The following is a 25,521-nucleotide window of genomic DNA, read 5'->3' as shown; positions in this document are numbered from 1 at the left end:
TGACATTCCCCCCGCCTCCCCTAGGGACTGTTTCTGATGTTTGCTACAACTAATGAGCTTTGTGGTGTAGAGCTGTCAGGCAGTGCTCAGGACCACATTTATTATTTCCTTCCCTAAAACTCAACTACTTTCTCTGTAATTATATCTCGGAGGCCTTGGGAACATTGAGGAATACAGGTATGTTCAGTGAAATGATGCTGTTAGTGATAATTAATATGGAAGATGCCAGATTATGGCAGAAATAATGTATGGAATGCACCCAAGGAGCCTGGACGAAGCAAGGAAAAAGGAGGCAGATCCCCAGCCGCTCCCATCAGCCAACGAGCAAGAAAAGCTATGGGGACTAGTTAGTAGTAACATTGGTCTACTAGCGGCATGTAGGACCAGAAGCCTAACAGGGAGGCTCAGGAACTCTGCCTAGATTCTTCACCAGGCAGGTTCTGTACTTATTCTCACTACTTGCCTTTGTTAATGAACTTGGACTTCACTAAAACTCTCCACATGGTATGTGCATTTCCCCAACATCTCATACACACTCAAGTCTAGTATATCCAAGAAATACACAACTCCTTCCCAAGCTATAAAAGAAGTTATCACCTTGAAGATGTGAGCCAGAGTCAACTGCCCCAATCTCCATCTCCCTGGCTATGAATTACCATTCATCCACCCAACCAGGTAATGGGTGAGAATTTGCCATAGGCTGGGTGAGACTTTGGCATACATACTTTTTACTAAATGGAATTGTGGGTTCTGGGAAGGCCTGATGGCTGGAGAAGGATATAAAACAGAGGGCAAGATGGAATAATCAGAGACTTAAACTCTTTGGGTCAAAGCAAAACTGGTTCAAAAGGAATGAGAAAATGAGTATGGAAACTGTCCCAGTTAGAGCTACCAAGAATCAAATTCTGGATATCTCTTTAAAATAACCTTGTTTTTTCAATGAAAAAATACATATACTTGGAAAATGTAGTATATTTATAGTATAGTTTATACTATGCTATATTTTGAAAATGCAAAAAGTAGCAATATATTTTTAAAAACTCATACCTTAATACTCAATCAACCAACCATTGATAGCTTGGTATATTTTTTCCTATGTATTTTTTACCTTATGCAATGGTGCATACTTCACGTTATACATGCCACTTATTCTTTGCATATAAACATTTATTTTATGGTGCAAAATATTCATAAACATGATTTTAATAGTTGCATAATAAGCGATTATTTCCTATTATTGGCACTTAGGCTGTTACTGAATTTTACTAGACTAAATAAAGCTGCCATGAATGATCAAGAGCGTAATGATTTCTGCATTCAGTTTTACCTCTTAGACTACAGATATCAGCCATGGACCAAAGGGTTAAGGCCTTAATTAATATTGCCAACTCATGTTGATAATTATATTAATTTGAAGCTACTGTATAGCTAAACAAACAAAAAGATTTAAAAGATTCCATGAAGGATATCGTTGAACAGAAAAAATTTGGCCAAGTCTCAGGAAACTCTTGAATTCAGAAACAAACAAATATATATGGAACTTTTATCTCAACATTTAATATTTATTTGGGGTATGTGAATGCTATAGATAGACAGGATGGTAAATTCTATGATTGGGATTTTAATTATGCTACTCTGTGCCTTAAGCCAAATTTTTGCTTACATTTCCATACACACCACAGTTCATTAATTTTAAGATGCACATTTCCCCCCACATTTAACACCTCTGAAGCACCGAGTCACTTTAATTGACAGCAGTTTTTGTTTCTTAGTAATGCACAAAATGATGGTCCATCTAACAATTGGTGGCATTTTGGTTTAATGAAGTACAGTAATTCTAGATGGAATAGAAGGATCATATTCTGATGCTCACATTTGTATAGACACAACACCCACTGCATTTAGCACAAGCTGTGCACAAATTTTGGGGCCAGAAATCACATTAATAACAGTAATAAAGTATAATGTATTAAAGACAGACTCAAGTTAAGTTGAATCTTTTATTATTATAGTAATCTGGAGGGCTGAGGTTACCTTAGTCTTATTGATACTACTTGAATTTGGTGTCCAGGATTTTACATTCATTGAAACACAAAACTATAGCTGTTGTGAAATAAAGTCAATTATAAAGGGCTACATGTCACATATAATGGTCTGTCCTACAGGCTTGAATCCAGCATCTGTACTGCCTCTCAGATGTGAAAGTTACTTTTAAAGTTTCATGGAGGTAAAACAACAGAATTATGTATGTCTTTGTGTACACACAGATCAGGGGAGAAACATCACTTTAGAAGAGGGATTCATTATACTATTGAGTCTTGCAAATTATTACATGCCCAAGGCAGGTAACAATTTAGGCTGAGCCTGTAGTGAGGAATGCTAATTTCATGTATATTATATACTTTGTGCCTTCTAAAAGGATGGAATTTGCCAAGTTGGTATATTTTAAAGCTTTCTTGAAAAACAGCATTTTAATCATAAGATATATATCAAATAGGACTTATGTCAAATAAAAAATATGCTTTAAAGATGTTAGACTAGTTTAAGAAGTTATTTAAATACAGTCTATCTACTTCCTTCCCTGTGGGGAGATTTGACTTGCTAACAGGTCATAAAATAAATAACTGGGGATTTAACTGACGACATTTGAATGTGGATCAAAGATGTCTTTAGGCTATCTAAATTCACACTGCAATGTGAAGTTATATTAATATAGAAACATTAACAACTGTCTCAATGTTCTAAAGTTACTTAACATCTGCTTCAATTCTAAGTGCTATATTAAAAGAGGGACAATACAATTAGAGTTGGCCAATCAAATGATGGCTCTACCAGTTAATTGTTTCCCACCTTCAATGTCTCCTTATTTGCTTTCAGTCTATATGTTATTTGCTGCTAAATCAGATTCTGCTAACCATTTCCTTATTGACTTTATCAAAACTCTTTAACCTTGATCTCAATGGTCATCACTATCTAGATTCTTTGGCTGCCTCACTGAGTTTCCATCAAAGGATCCTCTTTTTTTTTTTTTTTCAGCCTGTCTTCTATTTATGTTCTCTGCAGCAGCACCATTGATTCTCTTTTATTCTGACTGAAAACACAATTTATCAACATCTATAACTTCAGCGACATACTGGAATATCTATCTTTCTCTCCAGCCCAGATCTCTCCCCTGAGCTCAAGATCTACATACCTAATTACTTGTTAGATTTTCCACAGTCACATCAGTCTCCACAAAAACCACTCATTATTTACCTTTGCCAAATCAGTTCCTCTTGTAGTCCCTCTCTTGGGGAAAGAACTACCATCTATGCAAGTAAACAACCTAAAAATTAGTTTTGACTCTATCTCCTTGTCCCTTTCTAATATTCAGTTGATCTCTGATCCATGCTGATTCTTCCCTCTCAGTGTTTCTGAAATTAATCCCTTCCTTCTTCTAATATACAAAAACATGTAGTAATATTTCCAATTTCTGAAATTCTGATTTCACGCATTAGTTAAAATTAAGCCCCCCCCCCAACATTGACAAGATAAATCTCAACTCCTTTGTGTGGTCCCTAATGAACTGATCCCTACCTGCTTAACTCCTCTTCCTAGACTAATGCTTCCTGTTCACTCCATGTTTTTGCCATTCTCCAGATAGCTCTCCAGTGGTCTAACCACGGAGAGTGATTCTTTAAAGAGTGAACTGACAGTAAACTTAAATGTCTAAGCCAAGGCTACAGGGAAAGAAAGACCAGCCTCAGAGGTGAGGGGAGTAGGATTGGCTCAATGGGAAGGTAGAGATTGACACTAGAGTGTGAACATAGCCAAAATGCTGTGATAATACACAATTAGAAGAACTGAACTGTTGTGAATAGGGTATAACTAACCATCTTTATAGTACCAAATTATTTTTTACATCTTTTGAGGATAAAATTGAGCATTTTGGTTAAAAAAATATAAGAACAACAAAAATCTATTGAGGCTCTAGGTCTAGATGTAAGTAAATATGTTTTGATGAGGGAAGGAAATATTAAACCCAAAGGATGCAAAGTTGATATAATTTTGCTATATTTTACTTTTGACATGTTAACATCAGGTCCTTCCCTGTGAGCTTCTGCTGTATGTTCAGGCCTAATTCAAGGCTCAGTTCCTCCTGAGCTGTGGCTCTGCTCACAGCTCAGAGCTCCTCCGTTCCTCTGAATGACCAGAGCCCTGGGAATCTGCACCATCCACGTGCCAATGTGAATGGACTACAGCATGGTCCGCTTAACTGTTTCCTGATAAACACTGCTCATCTCATGAGTCAGATCATGAGCTTCCTGGGAACATGGCCAGGCCTACTTCTATGTTGCTATTCCACACCTTGCATCATGTTTCATATATGGTCAGCTGAATGAAATGAATAAAAGAATAAACAAATGAGTAACTTTAAAAATTTCTCTTTCTCATCATTTCTAATCTCACTGGATGCCCCAACCCAGACCTCTATTTGCCATTCTCTGTCTTACCAACAAGTAAATAAAAGCAAGCAAGCAAGCAAAAATCAAACACATTTTCTTGTTTTTCTTATTACTAAGCCTCCACAAACAGATACATCTTAAGGAAACATTGCAGCATGTAGGGGCAAGAGTGCATTTTATGTTTACAAGACGACATTTACATGTTTACTTCACCATTATTTTGATCTTCTGATTCATGATACTTTTAGAATAATTATTTAGAAGGTCAATTAACATGGACTCATAGCATGTATTTGTAACAAATACATGCCATGATTGCTGTCCAGGGAAAACCATTAATGTGCTTAAAACCCTCTGCAGACTGGCACATAGCTGCTGCTTTTGATGCTCATGCTCCCAAGTCCCTAGATTTGCACTGGAAGCAGGATATGCACCTTAACTGGCAGTGTTTCACCTTAACTGAACACAGAAAACATGGTCCAGATAACAGCACTCAATAACATGAAACTTCACATTGAAAAGAAACTGACAGTTCAGGTACATAAAACATGGCGAGACAGTTTCAGTCTAATTCCTAGGGATTGAGGGAAAGTGTTCAAGCAGGAGCTGACCCACATGGAAAACCACTTACCCAGGATTTGCTTGCTCCTTCACTCTGATCCAAGGCACCAGGAAGTGAACAATATTTTATATAAACACTGAGTTCTCACACAAAATCACATAACAGCATTGAATTCTCGAAATTTTTTAAAGTACATTTATAAACTAAAGAAAATATTAATTTCAGAGCAAGTACTCAGTGTAAAAAAAGCATAAGTATTGCATTAAAGGATTTTAATCAGAAATTTCAACTTTGAAATACATGGGATTTAATTAATATTCATAAGATAAATTTAATATATATTGAACACTACATAATGAATAGGTATTGAGTAATATCTACTAGATAATATATATTGAAATATGAAAGTATAACTTTAGAGAACATAACTTAAATAGGAAGAAAACCCTAAGAGTACAAATCAGGAAAAAAGAGGTATAACAGTAATCAGTAACTTTCAATAGATTGAAATGTATTTTAAGTGGAAAAAATATTAAGTATGGAATACCTAGTAGATTTTAAAAATACATATATTTTTATTGATTTCAGAAAGGGAAAGGGAGAGAAAGACAGAAACATCAATGATGAGAGAATCATTGATCAGCTGACTCCTGCATGCCCCCTATTGGGGATCAAGTCCACAACCCAGGCATATGAATCAAACCCAGGACTGTTCAGTCCCCAGGCCAACACTCTATACATTGAGCCAAACTGGTTAGGGCCCTAGTAGATGTTTGTTCTAACATTGGATTGAATATACCCCGACCATATTTTAGATGTGTAAACCATGTATAAATGCATGATTCTTTTTCTTTAAACCAGAGACTGCCTTATACATAACCATGAAGAGGCATTAAAAGTATTCAATCAGCCAAAATCATTATATATTTGCAAGTAAGTTTGGTTGATTTCACTCTTACCTTGACATTTTATGGAAAAAAAGTAATAATATTTAATACTGATACTCAATGTCTTAGGAGACTTACAGTCTCATGACCAACTGCCTCCACCCCCATTTGTGCCATACAGGGATGGGAATATGTATGAGCTTGAAACACACATTCTCGTTTACCTGAGACAGTGACTGTCGGAGTCGTGCCATCTGTGTGCTGTGGCCTTTATTGTGATCCTGCTCAGAAACCATCTGCTTAAGCTTCTCCTTCTCTATGGCTATGCTATTAAATGCAGACTTCAAAAGGGAATGAACTGGGTGGGGAGAAAAGCGAAAAACAAAGATCAAATGGGTCCAGAAAGAATGTCCAAAATTATAAACTTTTTTCGCATTTTAACTCGTGCATAGATGTTTTCTGGAAAGGTTATATTACAGCCTAATTAAAAGTCAGCTTTAAAATTGAATCCAGCATAATACTTATACAAAAAACAAATATGGTAATGGTAATTATTCAGGATGAATAGCATTTCATACCAGATAAGCCAACAAAGACTTGGGAGCAGCATACCAATTCTAATATCAATATTTATACATTAATTCACAATTCCTAGAAGGAAAAGGGAACAAGTTTTACTGTGCCATAATTGATGAGAGCATCTGAGCAGTTCTGTGTACCATGAAGACACATGCACATTATTTAGAACTATCCAAAAATTATTTCCCAAAAGTGTACACCCCAAAGAGAGCATTTTATAAGTCCTGCCTGTAAGGACAGAAAAAAAGGCTTTCTTTTTCTTTGCTGTAGCCTTCTACAATTTATGAGAAGCACCTGGCAGTTAAACCCTAAGATTGTTAGCTCCTCTGATTCAAACAGCCCCTCTGCTCAAACTGCAAGACAAGATAAGCTACTCTCAAGGCTACATTCTTGCACACCCCTCCTCCCTGCTGTTTTTACAACTCAGGGATAATTCGCACCAAGGGGTCTCTAGTTAGTAAAAAGTTCCCTTCCCCCATCCCCTTCAAACACGCCTCTTTTGAAGTTTTAATAACTTTTATTCTAAGCATGTTTTACAGGCTTAGGAAAAATACTGATAAGACACCTCCCTAGGACACCTGCCTGGACTGTCTCCTGAAAAACAAACCAACTATAATTTTTTCAAGACAACCTCCCTGATGTCTACTCAACTTCAGCCCAAAATTCCCCTCCCTTCCTTGTTGCTTAGCTACAGCCTCTGCTTAGAAGAGCAGGCTGCCATTTACTTCTTGCCCTGTATTGATTAGCAATACTTGGTCCTTTCCCTTCAGGGAAAGTAAAATAAACTTCCTCTCTACATCTCTTCTTTTCATTGTGAATTCTTTCACAGCCCGAATCACCAGCCACACCCTATCACTGCCAACAAAAAAAACAGGCAGCTGATCTAGAAAGTGCTTACTAGAGTTAGGAACTGATTTGGTCTTAAGAACAGTACCTGCAATCCTTTCTTAGCCAGGGATATCTTTATGTTAGAAGTATTTTGATTTAAAAGTAACAATAAAAACTCTAGTTCCCTTCCCAACTCCTGCATACCTAACAACATACATTGGTGTAATCTGAGGCAGTCTTTAATTTTAAATTACAAAAGGTTGAATTTACATCTCTCATCATTACCATAACAGAATTGCTATAATATTCAAGATCTACTAAAAAGAGGAATTTCCTTATTTGAGAAAGGTTATTTTTTAGAAGTGGAAAATTTTAGCATAAAGACTGGCCCATATTAAAGAGGAAAAATGGTGAGATAACAAGGGACTCACAACCTATTGATTTATTGCTACATTCTCTCCATCATCAATTTAAAGGTAATAACTTGATAGCTGGAACACATCAATCCCACTGGCAGCTGTAAAAGCAGACTCAGTCATTTCAAAATCCATAATTCTTTCTAAAGGGTTCACTCAACAGTCATAGAGAAGCCCTTTCTTTTTCCTAGCACAGTTGAAAAGAAAATATGTTGTTTCAAAAGGCTTTAAAATTCTGTTGAAACTTGGATTTCCTGAAAGCCTCAGGATTGCAACTAAATTCACAAAGCTTTCCTGGGACTACCTTCAAATGTACTCATCTCCCTTAAGCAGCTACTCACACTTGTCTCATTCTACCTGCTCCTACACTCCCTCTCCCAATATGAGTAAAAGTTATTGGCTCTACTGACTGTAATCAATGCTATTTTATAAGCAAAATAATATTACTCTAGTCTAGTGACATAATTAGCATCCAGCTAAGAAATGTAATAAAGGTGTACTAGGAGTAAAAGAGCAGGTGAAAGAGGGTTGGCATTCCAACTGAGAAACCTATAGAAAAAAAAGGGGGAAGATGATCTAGCTTAGTTGTTGTAAGATAATAGAATTAAAGAAATAGCTGATGGTATATCTGTGCTGATGGTTTGAGAATACAAATTTTTGTTGACTTCAACATTCCCAGCCTGATAAGACACCTCCCTAGGACACCTGCCTGGCCTGGCTCAGTGGTTGAGCATCAACCTATCAACCAAGCAATTCCCAGTCAGGGCACATGCCTGGGCTGCGGGCTCCATCCCCATCATGGGGCAAGCAGGAAGCAGCCGATTCATGTCTCTCTTTCATCAATGTTTCTATCTCTCCTCTCTCCCTCTCCTTTCCTCTCTGAAATCAATAAAAATATAGTTAAAACAAAAGCATTCCCAGAGGTGCCCTCCATGTGCTCCCTTTGGTTTCCTGCACCACCTGGTTCTTGAGAATTGGCTGAGATGTTCCATTTAACACACACTTTCAAGAATAATTTATAACCTGGCCTGTCCAGGATAACTCTTTTTGTCTTTCTTCCTTCCTCGCTGCCCCACCACCAATGACACTTTCTTTACTCAGTCAAAACAGTAAACCTATGATTTGTGTTGTCCCAAGATGTAGGCGTTGTATCCTACTGCATTCTGTATATAGAACTCCAACCAGTATATAAACCATTTCATCTTTCCCCATGACCACCTAGACAAGGATAAAGGAGTAAATGGCAACCTCTCGTCAAAGAAGAGTACTTCTCGAAAGGGCACGTTAGAGTTGGTGTTACCTTTCTGTGCAATTAGACAGAATTCTTCTTGAAGTTTTGTATAATCTGTTGAACTTTCCAGAGGGTCACTGAGGTGGCTAGGGGGAGTCTGAAATTCAATGTCTGCACAAAGGTTGGGGTTGGAGGAGTGCAAGCGAACCGGTGACATGGTGGCACTGAAAGGAACCTGAAAGGGGAAGATATGAATCATTAATGAGCAACAGTGCACTGTGCATTCTCACACACAGAAAAGATCTCTTCCCGTCTTCCAAATAACAGATTCCTCTCTGGTGACACACACGGAGACACTCGGAACTCATTTACTTCGCAGGTGGTGGGGGTGGGAGGAAGTCTCATTTCCCATAGTGGATTTAGGACTGCGACTGACTCACTGGCTTTTCACTGGTACAGGGTGAGGTGACTTCAGAATGACAGCAAGAAAAGGCACAATTCCAGATAAGTTTCAGCTCTGAACCCACAGCTGTATCTAAAAAACCAATGGCAGAAAATGCTAAACTGTGACTTGGCTGTCCTTGTCCTACAAGGTCTGGGTACTCGTGGCAGAGGACTTTTTATGCTCACGGCTTTCTGAGCTCACCCAACAGGTAAAAATTCAAGAGGTGCACATACAGGAAAATTTACTTGTCCCATAGCCATTAGATAAAACATAAATAAGTTTAGTAGTAAATATAATGGCTTAGAGAGACTCACAATTAAGTTTGAAATTGATTTATCAAAATGTTTGTAAATGACATATATATTGCATAAATTACTGTAGTTTACCTTTGTATCTTAACACAATGCTGTTACATGTATGAGCATGGCTTATTAACTGGCCAATATGGAAAAGCATTAAGTAAAAAAAGTCATATTACTATAGATTTTTCCAAATGGCTAGAGATACTTCCCTGTCCAGGCTGGATCTGGACTAGATTTGTGATGGGTGAAGGCAAAGCACCTTGCCCTCTCCTTCTAGAACATTCTACCTGACCATTACAAATGCTGTCAGCCAAACATTCTTGGAAAATACCAATTCCTCTTGTAAATAAGACTAGTAACCTCCCCTAGCTCTTATTGCACAGATGTTCATTCAATTATCTTTAAGAACCAGACTCTTAGACTCCTTTGCAAGCTAAATTTTATATAAATGATAGCATTACTCATATCCTCTATCTAACGGAAAATATGCTGTGGGAGGAAGAAACCAATATCTTGTCTGGTGTTTATGTATCTCAGAACCTCGTCCTTTCCCCCCATTTTTTAATATTTGCTTTAAACTTCCTGACAGAAAAAAAGAGAGAATGAACACAAACTAGTGCACGTGCATGGCGGATACAGAGGCCAGACAAAGGAGTTGGAGAGAACCAAAAAATCTGACCAACCTGTAGTTTGTGGATCTGGGTAAGGGCAGTTGAGACTGGACAGAGGGTCCTCTGGATGTAACTTTGCCTTGGTAGGAAGTTATATATCTCAAAAGATACCAAGGCTTCCTGAGAAAGGAAGTGAGCATGAAGCTTTCCCCCTAAATTCAGCTACCCTAACCATGTGAACGTATTATCTGAATCATTTGGTATCTGGATTTATCAAAGTAACTATCTCGTCCTCCATGGGGACCTTGGCTGCACTGGGCTGGGAGATGTGCACAGCTCCTTCATCTCATCAAGCTCAGTTTCTGACTGGCCACAGAAGAGACGCAAGCACGCACGGGCATACACACAATGGCAGAGAAGCTATTTGAAAAAATGGAGTCCTTAGGCTTCATATTTTGCTGGAATCCTGTCCAGGTCACTTGTGAGAACAATAACTGAAGTCCTTTGGGGATGCTTATAAAGGAATGGGGTTTATATGGATGAGTATTTAAAGATAAAGGAAATTTCTGACCTTCACTGTAGTGATGCTAAATCTAGAAAGACTAGTCAGTCCATAGCCCTCTAGGAGGGACAAAGAAAATCCATGGGAAGGGTAGTGGAGATCAGGAGGTCCTGGGGAGAGCCTGTACCTTGAGGAAATGGGTAAGTCAGAAAGTTTCAAAGAACTAGAAGAGCACTGAGAAACAGGAATGTGGGTGTTTGGTGATGGGGAATGGAATGCGTTGATGATTAAGGAAAGGGGTTTTATCTACACTCGGTGTCCTCAACACTCCAAGGACTGGCCTGGCATTGGAGAGGGGTGTCATCCCTGGCATTGGAGAGAGGTGGGTAGGGAGGTGGCTGTGAGAGCTGGTGAGTGGCTTCGATGGGAGACATGGTACAGTGGGGGCCCAGGGAGCACAGTAAGGACCCAGCTTGTCCCTGAGATCACAGCCTCTCTACTAAAATTTGGAATCAGATTCTCAGAAGAAAAACCTAAACTACAAATTTATATGTTGAACATAGTGGAAGTTTAAATAGGCAATTAAACCAGTCAAAGTGGGTTTGTATATAACTCCCAGGGAAAGACATCTGGAATGCTGCATTCCAACTGCATTCAGGCCCCTGGGATAATGAAAACTAATTTTTATATGTTTCCTACTGAAAATGTTTATATTGATATCTTCTTTGTTGTTGTTAAAAGAAGTATATGGAATGAGCCACCTGACAGAATTCATGAAACGAAGTTGAGAATACAAAGTGGAATGTATTAATCTAACTCTAATTGAGTACCTCTTCAGTCTGGGGACTTAGTATTTTACTCATCCATCTAGGTATTATGGAATTACAAAATTCAAGTGGCAACTAGGTTCTCTGTCAGTGATGGCTGGAATGGGAGCTGTCTACAGCTCTCAATGTTTGTACCCAGAACCCTCAGCACTGAATGTGGCCTTTGCAGCCTGCTCAGGAAAGAGATATAGGGCTTTCCTTGAAACCCTGTGACAGGGAGGAAGCCTGATCCTGGAATGTTCTGGTACCAATGACCACAGCTTGGAATGGAGATGTTAGGAGATGCTTTTAACACACGTCCGTGAAGAAATTAAAAGACAAATGGATTGACAGGGAGCTACTGGCACTGAAATTTAGCAATGACAAATATGTATAAATAAGAGAAAACACAACAGCAGGTCTAAGTGCAGATGACTCACAGAGCCAGTAGAAAGGTCTGCTGCTGTTATTCTGCATTGTGTGTACAGGGACCCCATGGGGAGTGCTGACTGCCTGGGACTCTCAGAGTCTATCCATGCAGAGGGGCCAGTGTTTCTCCTTTTCCACGCCTATTCTGTTGGGTCTGGCTGATGTTGCAAGTGGACCATTTGGGTGTTAGTGCTAGGGAACAAGAATAAATCTCTGAAACATCTCTTTGGGTGCACTTTTCATTGGCAGCCAATCTCAGCTGCCCCAGACACCCAAGTGGGCAAGAACAACGAGTGACCAGTAGTCATTTGGAAGAATTATAAGTAAAAGGTACTGGCAGGTTAGGATGGGCTCAAAATATGTGGGATAACGTTAGTGCTGGGAAGAGGAAAGAGAGCCACTGTAATAAAAGAAATAGGGTGAGTCACCAGTGTCAGGTCACTGAGTTATGGGTGAGGGGCCAAGGGGGCCCGCTGAGGGTCCTGCTAGATGTTGCTATGCTTGGGTGTGCATGAAGTTATAAATTTCAGAGGGTTTAGAATAACTCCCTTCTCCCCAAGCTATTCCTGAATTCATTGCTAAATGTTGCCAGTAACTTTTCTCATTAGATGTATCTAGGTTATTCTTAACTTCTACGGTCACCGCTACCCTGAGAGGTATGCATGAATACTTTTATCTTTTAAAAGCCTTTTCTCTTCTATTCTCAACTTTAAAAAAATATAAACCCATTCTATTCAAATAGGTTCTATTTCCAGCTTTATTATATTCACTATATGTATCTGCCATTAAAAAATGAACACAGTGGAAACATTCACTTTCCTACATGCCATCTTAGAAGTACATTATTTAAGGAAACATTAGTATTTTCCTTTCTATGCTGAGATCCTGTTCCCTAATAATCACCTGATTTCTTTATTTATAAATGAAAGATTACATTTAAGAATTATTTAACTGATTATACATCTCTTTACCATGTAGGTGACATGTACTTTATTCATCTGCATTTGAGTATATGCATAAGATATACATTAACATGAAACTGATTTCAATAATTTGTTTGTTCTAAAATTCAAAAAATGTGAGTTTAAGAGTCAGTCCCCTAATAAATTCCAAGTCACTGGCTCATTTCATAATCAAAGCAATTCTGTTTCTCGAACAATCCAGCTACGTACCTCAATAAAATGCAAGAGTCAGTTGCCAATCATAAAGTAGAAAACCAATCTTTGCACCAGTACCCATTCTCCTATTAATACAACAAAAACCTTTCCATATTTATCAGAAATTCTAATCTTAAAATATACTCCACCATTAGCAAGAGTAAAACTATTATTAACTTAAGACACTATCTAATAGCCAAAAAACTAACATACATAATTGTTATGAACTTGTACTCTATTGAAAAAGTGGATAGGATGTCATGCTTAAACAAATATTATGATTTACTTTTATCCAGCAAAGGGTTCTTGTATTTGCAAGTTCTACTTTATGCTTCATATGGACAGTTGACTATTCTGCACACTTTTCCTTTTTAAATTTGTTATTAGCCTTATCTGCCTCAGTACTTCCTCTGTCCTCCAAATATCCTTCCATTTAAAAAAGAAAAGCCAAACCAACCTCTACATATGGATTAAACATCATCTAACTTTGTGGTTATTCTGCTTTTATTATATTTTCTGATTTTCAGCTTATAAACAATTTTCCCTTGCTAAGTATAACTCGTGTAGCCATTTGGAGATGACATAAAAATTCACCTTTTCTTGCCCTCTCATGTCTATAGTCTCACATCCTGTTCAAATAGTCACATTGCTACCCAAAAAAGCACAATTTATGTCTGTAGTAACATGACTTTTCTGAGAAAAACAGAACTCAGCGAAGGTTCCAATGTCAGTATGGCAAACAAACACACAAACAAACAATATTGTTTAAGGAAATCCCACACCACAAGTTTTGCAACCTTGACCTGAAATTATTTCTTACATGGACAGCAGAAATAGAGAACTGGATTGTGGAATAGTTTACCAACTCACACACCAATGTCTGCGTCCACTCCTGCCATGCAAAGGCACCCAGAGAGCATGCGAAAGCTATACCAACGCAGGAATGAGCCACAGTTGATGCTGCCACACACAAGTGGCAACATTAGGACAGGGGAGGTGGCACACGCACACAGTTTCTCAATGTTATTAAATGTCCACTTGAGATTGAAATCCACTCACTGTTGTAGCCACGGCTGCTGCTAGCCTCTGCCGGCGCCGGGTTGAGCCGAACTGGCTCTTCACAGATGGCCCTTCCTGACAGTGAATGAGAGAAGAGGAGGGAGGAAAAAACACGGGATGAGGCAGAGAGAGGGCAGGGTGTGGGAGGACGGGAGATAATCAGACACGGGCGAGGGAGAGTTTTTAACTGAAGTCGACTTTTCCTAAATCTTAGCATTAAAAAGAGCTCTAAGGGGCATTCAGGCTGTGAGAAAAGTTCATCCTTCTCATCACAGAATAACCAAACACATAAGTCTATTAGCTAATATCGCCCCCACCCCAAAAAGAGATGGAAAGGCATAAACTGACAAATAGCTTGTGCTTTCAAGGTAAAAATACATTTGCACACTGTTTTATTCATGCAACGTCATGTTATATGAAGTCAAAAGGCATTCACTAAATGGAAGCAAAAAAAAAAAAGTTCAGGAAAAAGTAATTAAAAAAATAATGTGCAAAAATTAAAATGAACAGGTTCTCATGGGAGCTTCTGTTGGCCAGGCAGAATGTTTTTGTTTCCTGATGGGAGGAAAAAGTCAGGGGCGGGGATAGCAGAAATCTTCAACTCCCCATGTAAACCCTTCCTATGAAGCTCTCTGAAATTCCACATTAGGGATGGCGTTGGGATTTTCAGGTTGAAGAATTTTCCAAGCGGATCCCCATAGCATAAGAAAAAAAATCTTCAGTTTTCTCAGTGTGTGGGGACAATGCCTACAAAAATCAGCCATGAAAACCTGAAAGCATAGGTTTCATTCAGTGATGTGCACCTGTGCATAAACTGGTGGAAGAATCCCTGAGCTTTCTTTCTCTTCTTGGGCGGGATTAAGGAATAGTGACATTTCCTTCTAACCACTCAACTCTGCCTCCATTGGCCAGATCCTGGCTCTTCAGGGCTTTGAGCAATATTTTTGATGCCAGTTAACTGAAATGCACTTAAGAGCCACCAAACAGCCCAGATAGAGAAAAAGAGCAAGACTGCTTTAGTCATTAACAATAGAAAAATATTTTAAATCCCTTTATCTCCAATTCTCTTTATAGTTGCCAAACTACAATCACATTTCTCTTCCAAGTTCTTAAATCTGCGCACATATATGATATGTACATATGTCATTTGTTTTCCACCAAAAAATTTTCTGTACAAAATCCCTGTATGTTTAATGTAGTAAAAAAGAACTTATTTTGAGCCTACAGTGTAATCTGAGCATCTGTGAGGTCTAAGATGGCTACACATGAACGACATCCAGTCATTTATCTCCTACTCATACCTCCTATTATTCCTCCTCTCCAACACCTAGGGATCTAGTATGTAATTCATGCTATTAGCAACACAGGAAACTGGCAGCTCTCTCTTTTACAGCAACCCTTTAAAAATCATTCTGTTCTTGCAGTTAAAACACAGTCCAACTGTTACTGTACAAGGATGATATTGGAATTTTTATTAGAACCAGAAAACTAGAAGTTTGGGAGACAGGAAGTCCTTTTTCTAAAAGGTAATCTCCACAGTGAGTTACACAATGGATTCCTGAGGCTAGCTTCCCAATGGCTTCTCGTGGAAATACGGTCATAACCTTCACATTCAAATCAATAGCACAATCTAACAACCTATGTAAGAATAAGCAATTAAACACCCAGTATAACATGTTCATTTTTACTCTCCTGGGGTCCATTTTTCAAATGATCTGTTTTATAATTATTTCAAAATGAAAACTGCTACAGAATGCTGAATGCAAATTCAGTGAAAGCACCAATAACAACAATAGCAATAACAATAACCGCTACCACCAACAGTCTAGGTTCATTCACAAATGGCTGGTGTTCTAAACGTTACAAACAGGGGATGGAAAATGAGCCACTCACAAAGCCTCTCAAGTTGGCTGCAACAGTGACTATCTGAGTGAGTGGTTCAAGGAGTGAGATGATTATGGGCTCAAACAAGTACGTGGCACCATCAGATGGAATTCCCATGGTCAAGAAACACTTAAAACAGGAGGGAAATCCTGTATATTAGAGTGGGAGGAGGTGGTAACCCACGACAGTAAAAATAAATGTTATGTCTTTGTATAGGTAAAATGCTGATGAGTAATGGCATTTATATTGATCATAGTCACTCCTGGTTGATTTTATGGTTTCCCCAGCCTAAGGGATCCTGGAAGGCCTGTTGGTTTGAGTGAGCAGAAAAGGTCCAGAGATGGTACCAAATTCTGCAGCCTTCCCCCACCACACCTTTTGTTTTACCAGTCAGCCCATGTGGAAGTAGGGTTTCTCTGGGAATGATTAATAGCTTACTGCTAACCCCAAGTCTGTTTATTTCCAGTTGGAGATACAATTAAATCTACTTTTGTAAGTTTCAAGTTTTCTTTGAGTGGGGGGATGAGCTGATTCCAATTTCCCTCAAAAATAATTAATCCAGAATCACAGGGCCATTTTGTTATACTTTTGGTAAAACAAAAGCAAAGCAAAACAGCATAAATAAAAACTTAAAAACAAAAAAGCCCCCCCCCCTCCCCCCCGCCAAAATGTTGCAGGGGTATGAATGAAGCATATTTGCCTGCTTTTTTGAATAATTTCTTCTAATGACTTAAAAAAATCTTCATAAACTTCCTGCACATTGAAAAGCACAGCCTGTAACGGTGGGTATTCAGAGTTCATCCCATTTCTTTCAGGAAAACTGAGCAATATGGGGACTATGGTGGCCTCGTGGCCACACAGGGTGGCTAGGGGCACTGCACTCAGACTCACTGAGAACCAATCAAGACAACAGCTGTGAATGGAAACCTGTTCAATGGCAAACCTTATAAAAACAAGATTAAAATAATTGCTAATTATAATCAATAATTTTTATAATGGTTCCTTTACCTGGTTATAATAACCATAGACACCAGGATTTAAAAAAACAACAAACAAACAAACAAAAAAACAACCAGCCACAAAACTAGACAATCATATGCTCAAAACAAATGGAACTGCCAAAAGCAATTTTAGGTAATTTTCTTGTGAAGTCATTTGGCACATTTGTCTCTACAGTACTAATTTTCTGAATAGAGGGGAAAACATACTGAACAAAGGAACACAAGAAATTGTGTTCAGAGAATGTGGACATTCTAAATAAACCATAAATTTTTAGTGCTTATGAAAACTTATTTTCAAAAACATCAGATTAGCAAGCAAAGCAACAAAGAGTTTGTTATTTACACATTCAGAATTATGGCACAAAAATGTTATTAATAAAGTCAGAATTAAAGAAGAATTAGTTATTTATTCAGAAGACATTGACGAATTCTGCAAAACAGTTCCCTTTACCTTTGTATTAGAATATAAATTGATTTATAGAGCAATAGAAAGCAAAGCAAAGTCATAAGTTGAATTTTGATTGTGCCAGGCAAGAGTCCTTTATAATATACAGCTAGGATCAGAGTATTAGAAATTCTAGTTTATAGATCTAAAAATGATATGATTTATGGCATAAGAGGTTTTAGGCATTTACCATATTTAGTATCATTGCAATAAAATAACAAAATAGGATCTTATTTTAAAATTATTATTGTCAAGGGCGGGGGAAAAAAAGGAGAAACATGTAATACTCTTTGTAATAATTTAAGCAATAAAAAAATATATATAAAAAAAATTATTCATATTAAATAAATAACATTGAAAATAAATTTAAATTAAGTTTATTATGAACAATTAAGACTCCAGTTCAGATTTTAAATGTGATTGATGATGGCCAAATAATATCTGTTTTATAGAATTATGAAACTTTAGAGTTGAAAGGGAATTCAGAAATCATCACATTAATTCCTTTACTTTACCCAGGAACAAATAGAAGCCCAGAAAATTTCAGAGAAATGCATAAAATTATATTGCTAGGAAATCACAGTAATCAGGCTAGATCCCAGGTTTATTGATTTCCAATCTATTGCAGCTCTCACTCTTTTATTGATAGGTACAAATTTGGCTCTTTTAAGGTCTATTATATAAAAATGAGTGTTTATTACAGCCCACTAAATAGTCAGTTGAGATTTTTAAAATGACTTTTTAAAAGATATATTGTAATGGTTCTAAGGCCATAACAGAATAAAAATGCCACTTTACATCCATATTAAATAATTTTTATCTTTATTTTAAATTCTTTTTACTTAGATCAGAGTACAAAGGATAGATTTACCTCTATTTTGGATAATATAACAGTCTGAAAAGCACTGGATTTAAAACAGTTAAGCTGCTGTAAACCTTTTAATTTCCATGAACTGATATGTAAAGACTATAAAAGTATGCAAAAATATGAATGGAGGAAAAGTAAAGTCTGTACCTGCAGTTGTATTTTTGTATCTTTGCTGACACTTTTTGTTCTCCATCTTCTTGTGACCCGCTTGTCTTTCTTTGAAATATCTACACAGTTAGCCTACATTACACAAACAGTTAAAAGCAACAAAGTAATGTTAAGTTCACACATATACAAAACAGGCCTAGACAAAGAGAGCAGAGCAAGTTAGTCAAGACTCACTGTTAGACACCTAAAGCAACCAGCCAGGAGAAGGCATTATCTGATGCACAGTGGGCATTCAAAAGCAAAGATGAGAACTTAAATATATTTTTCTGCTATCCAAAATGAAAGCAGGATTAGAGATCTGTAGCATTTTTTTCTACGTGAAAAGATGGTAATAATTCTGAGAGCAGAGCATCTAAGTTATACCTTCAAAGCTATCATTTTTAATGTAACACAAATATAGAAGAATGATTCAGATTTTTATTTTTTCTAGTTTGTATTGAAATGTAAGACATTTCAAATTAGACATCTAACCACAATGGCACCAAGATTCCAAAATACTAAGAATGATTCCAGAATAGAAACTAATCTACATTGTAGTTAGTTCCCTTTAATGTTACCTTAAACATTCATGGAACAATCTAGTAAAAATTCCGAGCTAATATCTTAAGGTCCTTTTACCAGCAGTAATATGTTTACCTGCATGTCAGTAAAGTTGGGTGCTGACTGAGTTCTCTGAAGTATTTCCAAATTTTGCAGGAGTTTGCTAAGTTCCACAAGGTTTGACTGGCAGTGTGCAAGGTCTAACAAAAACCAGAAATAAAAGTATGTTAGCACTGGGCAGGGAGTGGTGGTGGTGGTAATAAATCTATCCAAACAGTGGCAAATATGATTAGGCAGACCCGTGTTTATATATAATGGTGATACTGGCAAATGAAAGAGAAAAAACGCCCACACAGACTCTTCTCTGGTTTAGAACCATAAAACCACTGATTATCATTAGATGACTTCAAAGTGCACTCCTGCAAATTAGCAGCTATTAGTGTAGAGAGCCATTAAATTGTAAAGAGCCAGACAAATTGTGTATGCTCCCTTTCCTGCTCAGGTGCCCTTGTCTCACAAAAACACACTCCAGGGAACTTCAGCAGTTGTATGGTTTTACTGTTAAGAACCTGTCTACCAGGAGGGCCAACGCGGGGAAAAAGAGGGGGACATCTGTAATACTTTCCACAATAAAGATAATTTTTTTTAAAAAAGGACCTGTCTACCTGTTCCTCAAATAGTTTACAAGGTGACTACTTGGAATATGGATGGAGGCAAAGTCAAGTTCAGAAAAATAAGATGGAACACAGAGTCAGGTGAATGTATTTATCTTTAATTTAGCTCACAACAGTGTGGCAATGCATGACTTCTTTAAAATCTAGTGGAGATGTTACACTCAACAAAACTAAAGATTCTCAGAGTGTGTTGCCGGGCCCAGCAGGAGCAGCATCACCTGGGCATGAAGCCCATTCTGTTTGAATGGCTTAGAATGAAGAAATAACTTTTAATTTTTTGATATATTTTAAAAAATGAATGTTTAAAGATCTGCACATTGAAGTATCACACAAAAAAATGACCTTTAGTATGTGAAATTCAATAGTCAAAGATATTGAGTTACTAGTATTATTTACTCAATTGGTGATATTATGAACATGGCTCCCAGTTATGTGATGACTTCTGCATGTGTACTGTTTATGAAGAGGCATGTGTATAAATCTGTAAAATTATCGAGTGATCGTCCTTATTTTTGTGGCAGTTGGTGAAAATTTCACTTATCTTTGTTTCTCATTAAATCTCAAAGATCTGAATTATTACAAATTTGGTATAGGCAACAAAATATTACTGTTAAATATGGCTAAAGATTAGCTGGGTCAAATGACAAAGGTAGTTGTAAAGGTTTTTGACATTTTTGGCAGATTGTTTTTTTTTTGGTCACTATAAAATAAAATAGAGAGTAAATACTAAGACTCTTCATAGAGGACTGAGAATCTCTGCACAGTTCATGGATTGAATTTATATTAGTTCACACAAACACTCCATCCATGCTTTTGTTCCGGCCCTCCGGTCCAGTTTAAGGACCCATTGTGGCCCTCGAGTCAAAAAGTTTGCCCACCCCTGCCTTAGTCCCTCCTTTTAGCAGCATCTGCCTCAGGATGGAGCCCAGGTTGGCTGTTCAAGTGCTGCTATTGTCCCTCCAGGGAACTCTTGGCTATCAATGGCCTTACATTTCTTCAGAGAGGGAAGCACCCAATGAAGGTGGGAGGAAGCGGATAATGGAAAGGCCAGTGCCCTTCCACTGCTCCCGCCCCTTCCCCCCTTTCAGGGGAGGCAGCACCTGTGTATGCCCCAACTCCTTCCCTTTATAGAAAACAAGGGAAAGTGGCTCTGAAGGGTAGGAGCCAGAAGATAAAAGGGGAAAAATGAGGGAGAAATGCAGTGCAAAGAAGGAAGGAAGGGGTGAGAGGGAAGACGGGAAAAAAAAATGGCTAAAAGGAACCTACACTTCAACTTGCCTTTTAAAAAACAAAATTACATCATAAGCAAGGTGCTGGTGAGGTGATCATCTAACATTGTCTATCTGTGGAGTCTTCTATCCAGTTAATATTATATTCATATTTCTTAATAATTGTGATTACCCTACAGATGGAGAAGGTTTCTGGAGACTAAGAGGTTCAGAGATGGCAGAGTGAGGGAATCACGTATTAGTTCAGAGTATTTCATAACTGATCCACAGTGGAACACCTCTAACAGGTAACTGTAGATATAAGATACAATATAATTTAGCTATTTATTGCAAGCAAGGCAATGCACAGGTGTGATGGAGTGATGGGGCAGAGAGTCAAGGAGTGAGGGTGGAGGGTACTCCTGGGGCAGCACTTCTCCCATGGTTGCCCCAGGGGTCAGGGACTGGGAGGCTAAAGAAGGCAGAAGGGAAATGGTAATGAGATGAGGTGAGAAGGCTGAAGAGGGTGGAGGTCAGGGTAAGGATGAAACCAGGTTCAGTACTTGTGAGGGTGCAGAACTGACAGGTAAGAAGCCCAAGTCATGGGAAGAAGGACCTGGTGTATAAAAATAAGAAAAGAAAAGAAAAAAGTTGAGGCATCAGGGAGGTGGAGGAAGTGAAAGGTGCAGCACCCACGATTCACCTCCTTTGTTTCTGTTGCTTGGCTTATGCTGACAGCCCACACTGGGTAAGAACTAACCTTCTGCACACCTGTCCATTTCTTCCGAGTCCTGTAACCAGGCTGCCACTTTACTCTGGCCGGTGGTGCAGGTGACAGGGAGGCTGTTGCTGCATGGCAAGGGGGACTGCCATGAACAGCTGTTTGGTTGCACCTAAAATAAACAACAACAAAAAATAAAGTTAAGCAGAAACAGTACATTTAAGTGATTTAAAAAAATACAAGTACTCTCAAAAGACCATTTACAAAGAAAGGAAGAAAGGGCACAATCAAAATATGGAGAAAGCCTCTTGGTTAAATGTGGTACATGCTCAGTGAAGCCAAAATTCATAAACACTAGCAACACTTTCATCAATTGCTATCTCTGTTATGCCAGTACACTGAATGGGACAACACTCAAGTAGGTTACATCTCATACTCTCAGGAACCTGCCAACTCAAATTCCCAATAATGTTAAATTACTCCATCAGTCATATTGGATACAGTGTCCTCACTGCAGACTCAACTCATGATGGAAGGCCTTTTCCCTTACAAAAGCTCTCTGTGTGCTCATGATCAGCTCAAGGTCGAGGTAGTCACCTGTGATTCCTAAATACCGAACATTATCCATCAGCAAGTAACCTTGCAAATGCTTTGAATGCATACTGAAAAGTCTAGTATATAAAAAGGTAGTCTTGCCAAGTTTATTACTTAAAGCTGATATACTTCCCATGGAAGGTATTTTATGGGAAATAAAGTTGTATGAACTATGTAGATACTAAAGTGAGTACAGTAAATGTTCAGTGGGAAAAAAAGCAGAAAGTTATTTTTCCAAAAGCTGAAACAACTTTAAAACTCCATATTTAATTTTGCTTTTTAATTTTCGATTACAAGTGGCTGTGTCTCTTCTAATTTATTCTGAAGTGAAGGATGCTCATACATAGCCAACACAAACTTATTTGTTACCCACACTGGGCCACAAAGCAATTAACATTCAGAAGTCTCATGACTTGATACTCAGAATGCAAGCAGTGTTAAGAGCTCTCCTCAGACTTTATTGCATTTTGATAAATGTATTGGGAATTTTTCACTGAGTTAGATCTAAGAGAATGTCATTCATAACTAGGGCAATAGATCTCCTATGAAAACCAGAGCTAAAGAGCTTTCTTATTCCAAGGCAAACAGTGGGGAGGATTTAGTTTCAGCTCTCTGTTCTTGGATATCACCCAAGTGATTTAATAAATAACAAAAGGGATGAAAATAATGTATCTTTTATCAACACTCTGTGCCAAAGATGCAGGCAGAAGCTGGAACCATCAAAGGATTAAACATTTATATTTTAAAAATATCCAGCAGGGATACATTTCTTGTTTAATTTGGACTAACTCTGGGATTCATTCTATCCTGTGGGGAGAAGGCAGGAGGAAGGCAGGAGGCTCAGAGAAACTTGGGGGTTATGTTGAGCATCTTGTGTTGGGTCATTCAGTAAGTGCCCTGTTTCCTAACCCTCTGATCTCCTGGTTCGCCCAACATCTCCTTCCTAGGACTGATTAAATAGCCTTGCCAAGGCTACAACCCAAAAGGTTTCAGAGCCTACGAAATACTTGAGTAATTTCCATTGAGATAATAAAAACTGAACACAGAAGTGTTTTATTTACTCTGATTTGATTAGTCTTACAGTTACTCCATGATGTTTTTCAATGCTTTGCAAAGAAAACTCAGATATATGTACTATATACACCCTTATATGAGAAAATAGAGAAAGGGGGATTTTCACTGAAACATTCTCAAATCCAGCTCCTTGTGGCAGCCAGTTATTTACAGATGTCCCTGTTCTCAATATCAGGTGCCAAGTGGGAAGCTGGAACACCCCTGGGCAGGGCCATGTGGCTCTGGTTCAGAAAACTTAATTATCGAGTCAAAGGCACAAACAGCTGTCTCCCTGCCTGTGGTCTTAACCTTGATTTTTAATAGGCAACACCTCTAGTTTTTCAGCAACACAGAAAATGAACTCTTACTACAGTCCAAAGAACAACTTCAGTCTTCCGCAATCTGGGACCCAGAATAACGGAAAGGAAACTGAGAGATGAGGATTCAGATCCTGGCTCAGCTGTTCAATGGCCATGTAACACCTGGAAAAATTCTGTTCTGTCTCTGAGCTTTCGCTATATTAAAGATTAGAGATGAATATATGTCAAATGCCTAACACTGCCTGACTTAGTGGGCTACTGCTCAGATTGTTGGCAAATTCTCTAGCCCACTTGCATTAACCTCAGGGGGAAATTTACTCGTCTCTCTCTGGGTCATGTATGTATTACATCTCAAGGCAAAAAAGCAAGTTTCATTTTCAAAACTTTGTAGTCTTCCTATTACCACCCAGGAAGACATCAATTTCTAGGTGCTAATTAATCAAATGTTCGCCCCACTTCCAAATATTCTTAAAAAGCTATAGTAAATTAGGTTGTAGTCCATTCGTAAAAAGGAAAAGCAACTGTTAATTCTCTCGGTGATCCACATATCCACCTGATCCATACTCGTTATTAACTTTGATGCCAAATGTCACTACTGTCTTCTGAGAGCTACTTTACAAAGAAAATCATCTCTTTTGGGTTGGTCAAATGGGCCTACATAACTTTCCAAGCAATTTCTGGGCTGACTTTTATATTTCTAAGACACACCTTTCCATCTATGACGGAAACATTAGCAGCTGGTGAGGATTCAGCTGTGGAGGTTGAAGGAAATATGTGAAAACTAGCATCTCTTGGTGACCTCACAATCTCATTCTGCCGGTACAGGCGATGGTGGCGCAGTTTGGAGACCCATGCATCAAACCAGTCCTGGGATTTCACCTAAAACAATGAACAAGAGGAGAAGGTTATGGTGAAACCGATACTCTGTTTACCACTGATATAGGCAAGTGATTTCCTCGGATAATGGCAGAGAAACTGTTGAAAAGCAACCTCACCTTCAAATGATAGATGTGCTCTTCTGTGTCCAGGTCTATCCTCCGAGCTTTCTTTTTAATAGACATGACCGAGAGTCCGACATCGATGCTTCCGTGGACCTTCCCTTTTTGAATCTGAAATATTTAAAACACTAGTAAAGAGGCTGGAAGGATAGATGATGTGTTTCTGCACGGAAGTGAGCTTAATGACATCTTTAATTCTCTTTAGAAAGGGAAAAAGGTTCGGATTCTGAGGTTAAGGTCCTTAACCTGAGGACAGTTGAAGTTGCCATGACTCCACACCAATTTCAGTAAGAATATCCAGCTCTTACTCCTGTTTCTGGCATAACATATAATGTCCCTTTTTTATAATTCTAAGTTGTATAACTTATATCCCAAAAAATATATCTTTAATGGTTCTTAAAATAACTGTGGTCCATCTTTGACCTACAGCCCAGAACATCCCCAAGTAATCTGCTAGCAGACAGCTGCTGGGACGGAACTGGGCAGCTGGGACCAGAGAGCACAGAGCAGCCAGCTCTTCCTTCTGGCTGCCCTCGTCTGACCAAGGACACACAGCGATTCAATGGAAGAGATGAGAACAAAACGGAACTCTCTTATTTCCCCACACCACAATGATAAGGAGGGCATTTTCCAGTTTTGCATGCAAACAACTACTTTCTACAGTAAAGAAAAATAAATAGGATTAATTTTAGTAAGTTGGGATTCCCGAGATAAGAGAATGTCTGATATGAAATAGAAATGAAGTTCATAAGATAGGTATTAAAAGGACATCGACAAGAACAAAGGTT

At 38.2% G+C, this 25,521-nt stretch overlaps 1 protein-coding gene across 10 annotated transcripts in view; it reads right to left on the bottom strand.

Moving 5' to 3' along the window:
* OSBPL6 (oxysterol binding protein-like 6) overlaps positions 1–25,521 on the bottom strand; it is a 173,492-nt gene that overhangs the window by 20,674 nt on the left and 127,297 nt on the right. For 4 of the 10 annotated variants that reach the window (XM_005857627.2, XM_014546283.1, XM_005857626.2 and 1 more), the window contains 9 exons: positions 24,731–24,844; positions 24,444–24,614; positions 21,808–21,940; positions 19,262–19,365; positions 18,605–18,697; positions 14,260–14,334; positions 9,018–9,183; positions 6,119–6,252; positions 5,077–5,100 (listed from right to left, as the gene is read on the bottom strand). In XM_005857627.2, the coding sequence (XP_005857689.1) occupies positions 5,077–5,100; positions 6,119–6,252; positions 9,018–9,183; positions 14,260–14,334; positions 18,605–18,697; positions 19,262–19,365; positions 21,808–21,940; positions 24,444–24,614; positions 24,731–24,844 (1,014 nt within the window). The remainder of the gene's footprint in view (positions 1–5,076; positions 5,101–6,118; positions 6,253–9,017; positions 9,184–14,259; positions 14,335–18,604; positions 18,698–19,261; positions 19,366–21,807; positions 21,941–24,443; positions 24,615–24,730; positions 24,845–25,521) is intronic. The other 6 variants (XM_014546308.1, XM_014546314.1, XM_014546318.1 and 3 more) reach the window with 6 other exon arrangements.

The sequence above is a fragment of the Myotis brandtii genome, unplaced genomic scaffold (genome assembly GCF_000412655.1).
Source record: "Myotis brandtii unplaced genomic scaffold, ASM41265v1 scaffold112, whole genome shotgun sequence".
In the NCBI taxonomy this organism is placed as follows: domain Eukaryota; kingdom Metazoa; phylum Chordata; class Mammalia; order Chiroptera; family Vespertilionidae; genus Myotis; species Myotis brandtii.
This window is presented reverse-complemented; position numbering and strand designations above follow the sequence as displayed.